The 5530-nt window shown below is 38.5% G+C and overlaps 1 protein-coding gene across 1 annotated transcript in view; it reads left to right on the top strand.

Moving 5' to 3' along the window:
* MTMR2 (myotubularin related protein 2) overlaps positions 1-5530 on the top strand; it is a 44942-nt gene that overhangs the window by 7498 nt on the left and 31914 nt on the right. Inside the window, exon 2 of the mRNA XM_029285796.1 lies at positions 5215-5320. Coding sequence (XP_029141629.1) covers positions 5215-5320 — 106 coding nt within the window. The remainder of the gene's footprint in view (positions 1-5214; positions 5321-5530) is intronic.

Raw genomic sequence — 5530 nt, forward strand, 5'->3', positions numbered from 1 at the left:
CAATCATGGATTAAATGTTCTGGCCTTGTTCGGTTCCACTCTCTTCTGTTCCCCAGTGCAGTTTACATTTACTGTAACATATCTTGTTTCACCTAGTTCTTCAGCTGCATTGTTACGTTGACTTCTCTGCCTTACTCTAACACAATATTTCTCAACCTTGGAAACTTTTAAGAGGTGTGGACTTCAATTCCCAGAATTCTCCAACCAGCATGCTTGGCTAAGGAATTCTGGGAGTTGAAGTCCACACCTTAAAAGTTGCCACAGTTGAGGAACACTGCTCTAACCTGTCTACATTAATTTTGTTGAAAGATTTCTTTCACTCCTGGAATGTAATCGATATATAAAACCTGAATACTGTATTTGTTTTGAAAGCGGTATTGTTGCTTAAAACAAGCCATCTGTATTTCTATTTTGGGACAGAGCGTAGTGTTCTATAAGGAAGATCTGATCTAAGATGTTCTCTTATGCAAGCGTGCCAGTGCTGAGCCTTAGAAACTTGCCTTCCAACCTGAGCTTTCCAATGAGAGATATTTGTACCTAATTACAGGTAGTCCTCGACTTACAACAGTTCATTTAATGACTGTTGAAAGTTACAACGACATAGAAAAAAAGTGAATTATGACCGTTTTTCACACTTACGACCCTTGTAACAAAATTTGGATGCTTGACAACCGGTTCATGTTTATGATGGTCCCAGGGTCCCCCGGGGGTCACGTGATCCCCTTTTGTGACCTTCTGACGAGCGAAGTCAATGGGGGAAGCCAGAGTCACTTAACAACCGTGTGACTAACTTAACAGCTGCAGTGATTCACTTAACAACTGTGAGAAGGAATGTCATAAAGTGGGGCAAAATTGACTTAACAAATGTTTCATTGAGCAACAGAAATTTTCGGCTCAACTGTGGTCATAAGTCGAGGACTATCTATAAATTGCACTAAAAGAGAATTTTCTGATGCACTTTCCCATCTTGATTCGTTTTAGTCTTCGCATTTACAACCATTGCAGCATTCCCGTGGTCACATAATCCAAACCTTAGCAACTGGCATGTTTTTATGACAGTTGCAGTGTCGTGGGATCATGTGATTGCCATTTGAAACCGTCCCAGCTGGTTTCCAGCAAACAAAGTCAATAGGGGGAACCAGATTTCCTTAACAACTTTAACAAATTCAGTGGCTCACTTAATGATTATGGCAAAGGAGGTTGTAACAATTGGGTGTGACTCACTTCACAACTATCTGGCTTAGTAATGGAAATTCTGGTTCCAATTGTCTTCTTAAATCAAGAACTACCGCTGTCTATTCTCTATCTGTCTGTCTGTCTGTCTGTCTGTCTGTCTGTCTGTCTGTCTGTCTATTCTTTATCTATTATCTATCTATCTCTATCTATCCATCTATCCTCTATTATTCTTTATCTGTCTGTCTGTCTGTCTATCTATCTATGTCTATCCATCCATTCATCCATCCATCCATTCATCCTCTATTCTTTATCTATCATCTATCTGTCTGTCTACCTATCATCTATCTATCTATCTATCTATCTATCTATCTATCTATCTATCTATCTATCTATCTATCTATCCATCCATCCATCCATCCATCCATCCATCTATTCTCTCTCTCTCTCTCTCTCTCTCTCTCTCTCTCTCTCTCTCTCTCTCTCTCTTTCTCTCTTTCTCTCTCTCTCTCTCTCTCTCTCTCTCTATCTATCTATCTATCTATCTATCTGTCTGTCTGTCTGTCTCTATCCATCCATCCATCCATCCATCCATCCATCCTCTATTCTTTATCATCTCTGTCTGTCTGCCTATCATCTGTCTGTCTGTCTGTCTGTCTGTCTGTCTGTCTGTCTGTCTGTCTATCTATCATCTCGCTTAGCATAGAAAATACATTAAGGAAGGAACAATGGAATACGTTGTTATTATATATTTGTTGGGACTGAGCTCCTCCTGCCTTTTCAGTTCAAATACATTGATCAAAACAATTAATAATCCAACAACAGCCAGAGACTGGTTAGGCGAAACTAATCATTGCAATATACAAACATATCTTTGCACCATTGAAAAATCAACTCTGAGGGACTGATGCTACTCTTAAGAGAATACCCACCAAAAAGAAAACGCACTCTCCTTCAGAATTTTCAAGGCCTTTTGTACCGATTTTATTCCTCCCACGAAGAGAGGCAGGCGTTCAAGTAACCAGAAATTAAGTCATTTACCTTTAAAAGCTTAAACCAACGCAAACCTGTAAGATGGATGCTCCCCAGGTGGTAGCACTAAGAACTAATAATTGGAAATCTCTTCAAAAAAATTGGTGGTTTTTTTCCCCCCCTAAGTGATTTTTCATGATATAAAACCAGCCAAAAGGAAAAAAAAAAAAAGAATCACAATGAAGAGGAAAGGAGGAATAGACATCCTAAAACTCAGGTCACGAAAGCGGGCAATTTTACACATTCAGTTGGCAAGAAAAAAAAAATCTTTTCTGTCCTCCACCCTGCCAAAATCTCTGTCTTTTCATTTTAAAAGGAGAAAAAAAAAGTATCAGATCCATTTAGGCAGTTTAGTCTTATGCTCCCACCTGTAAATTCAAGCATAATGTCAATTCCATATGGTATAGGAACATGCTTCCTAATAGCTGAAAAGACAAAAATTAATGCTCAATATAACATTAATCCAAGATTGACCATGCTAGACAAGTGCATTGTTACGGCCTAAAAGGCATATAAAACTTGGAATTGAGAGCCAAAATATCCATTGTGTTGGTATTTATAGATGCTAAAAAAAAAAGGAAGGAAAGAGGAAAAACAAAATAGAGAAAAAATATCTACTAAAAATAGCATAGATAAGTTATCTGGTTTCTGACTTCCCCTTTCATTGTAATCCAACTGATTTATAGTGATTATGAACACAGACTTTAGAAACCTTACTCTAGGTATTTCCCTTTCTGCATGAGTTATAATATACAGGGGAGGCATTCTTGCTTAAATTTAGTTAAACTTCTGTTTTGTGTATATTCTTCTCCAAGTTAAAGCTCTAATCAGATTTTGTTAGTGCCACGTCTTTTTTCCCCAATGTTGTAAGAAAAGGAGGGGTTTTAAGGGGAATATAATTCAACAGCCAGTACCAAAGGGCTGGGTTTAGGCCGTTTTGACTCATGAATAGCATGATTCAACAGCAACCAAAGGTTATTCCATAGGAAACATGTGTTGAATTTCAATGACTGGTTAGTCTTCTGTTCTGGGAGGGCAACAATCAGAGCTTTGTTTACTAAGCAACTCACACAGACTGACTTTTAACTTGGGCTTTTCTTCCCGGCCACCGATATTAAAAACAAGAACAGCCAATCATATATGAGCAATTCTTGGAATACTGTAGACTATTGTACGACAACGGGCAGCATAAAATGAACATTTTAATTTTTTAAAATTTATATTTATTAAGAATTTCCATATAATAAAAGACAAGTCAAAAGAAAGGAAGAAAAACAAAACAAAACATGTGCAACCCCCCCACCCAAGTTAAATATTATAAATGACTTTTGACCCTTCAACAGATCATTACAATATTATTGTCCCTTCTGCCTCTTAAATATTTTGCAAATCCCCTCACCTTACCCTTTAACCCTCATCTTTCTAAATCTTCAAATGCACAATTCAGTTCATTTTTCTCTTATTTCAGCAAAAAAAAATCCCTATAGGGTTTCCAATTTTTTTTAAAAAACGTTGTTTTTAGAAAAAGCTCACTCACTTGCAATACAGGTAGTTCTCGAGTTAACAACCATTCATTTACTGACCGTTTAATGGCACTGAAAAAAGGGACTTGTGATGGTTTTTCACACTAAGGACGGTCACAGCATCCCCCTGGTGGGAGTAAAGAAGGATACTGCTAATTGTAGTTCAGCAACATCTCTTCTGGTACGTAAGCAGACATGGAAGAGATTAATGATTAGATCTAGACAGGACCTCAAAGACCATCAGCTAATCCATTCTGATACTGCTACAAGAAGTTCACTACAGGTTGGGTTGTGCTTATGAGAGATTAATTCATTCAGTATGCTTGAAAAGGACAGTTCAGTTGAGATTTGTTTGGGCCAATGAGTATCATAATTGCATCCAGGACCCAGATTGTTTGGGGGGGGGGAAATGCAAATAATGCTTCTACATTGTAAACTGCCCAGAAAGTGTGTAAAGAGTTATAGGGCAGTATATAAGCCAGTATATAAGTTGCAATATATGGATGTGAAAGTTGGACCATAAGAAAGGCTGAGTGATAAAGAATTGAGGCCTTTGAACTATGGTGCTGGAGAAGACTCCTTTGAGTCCCTTGGACTGCAAGGTGATCAAACCGGTCAGTCCTAGAAGAGATCAACCCCGACTGCTCTTTAGAACAGGGCTTTTCAACCAGTGGTACGGGTACCACCTGTGGTACATTGGCACGTGGCAGGTGGTACGCGACCATCCTAGAAAAGTGGTAACGGGGAGGGGAATGAGAGCACCGCCAGGCGGGCAGGCAGGTGTCTTGTCGGCTGTGCCTAGGGGGGCCAATTTTTTCAGTGCCATTGTAACTTCAAACAGTCACTAAGCAAACTGTTGTAAGTCGAGGACTACCTGTACTTTATCACTTTTTTCCTTTTTTTTGTCATCAAGTTTTTGACACCTTGCTAGGCAACTGGTGGTACTCAGATATTGCCATATCCTAAAAGTGGTACAAATGGTGAAAAGGTTGAAAAGCCCTGCTTTAGAAGGCCAGATCCTGAAGTTGAAACTCAAATACTTTGGCCACCTAATGAGAAGGAAGGACTCACTGGAGAAGAGCCTAATGCCGGGAAAGATTGAGGGCAAATAGAAGAAGGGGACGACAGAGAATGAGGTGGGTGGATGGAGTCACTGAAGCAGTAGGCGTGAGCTTAAAGGGACTCCAGAAGATGGTAGAGGACAGGAAGACCTGGAGGAACATTGTCCATGTGGTCGCGATGGGTCTGACACAACTTCGCAATTAACAACAACATAAGCCTAAATGCTACTGCTATTGTTATCCAATGATTATCATTTCAAGGAGAATTTCTCCATATCCTCATAGGTGAAAGCTTTAAGCTTGTTCCTGAATCTGGTAAGATAAGACGATAAAGGGTTTGGTTTTTTTGTTTTTGGTCTACGCAACTCTACAAAATCAAACAGTTGTTTCTAGAATTTTTCCTTTTTTTCTTCTCGTTTTTCTAGTGCTTCTACCTCTCATTCGGATCACTCGGCACATACCAAATCAGCTTCGGTCATCTCATCGGATTCTATCTCCACCTCTACCGAAAACTTTTCTCCTGATTTGAGGGTAAGCTCTGGAATAATAATAATAATAATAATAATAATAATAATAATAATAATAATAATAATAATTATTATTATTATTATTATTATTATTATTATTATTATTATTATTATTATTATTATTATTATTATTATTATTATTTGGAAGGGACCTTGGAGGTCATCTAGTCCAACCCCTTGCTCAGGCAGGAAACCCTATACCATTTGATCAACG

This window comes from Protobothrops mucrosquamatus, unplaced genomic scaffold (genome assembly GCF_001527695.2).
Source record: "Protobothrops mucrosquamatus isolate PMUCROS unplaced genomic scaffold, P.Mucros_1.0 scaffold2272, whole genome shotgun sequence".
Taxonomy (NCBI): Eukaryota; Metazoa; Chordata; class Lepidosauria; order Squamata; family Viperidae; genus Protobothrops; species Protobothrops mucrosquamatus.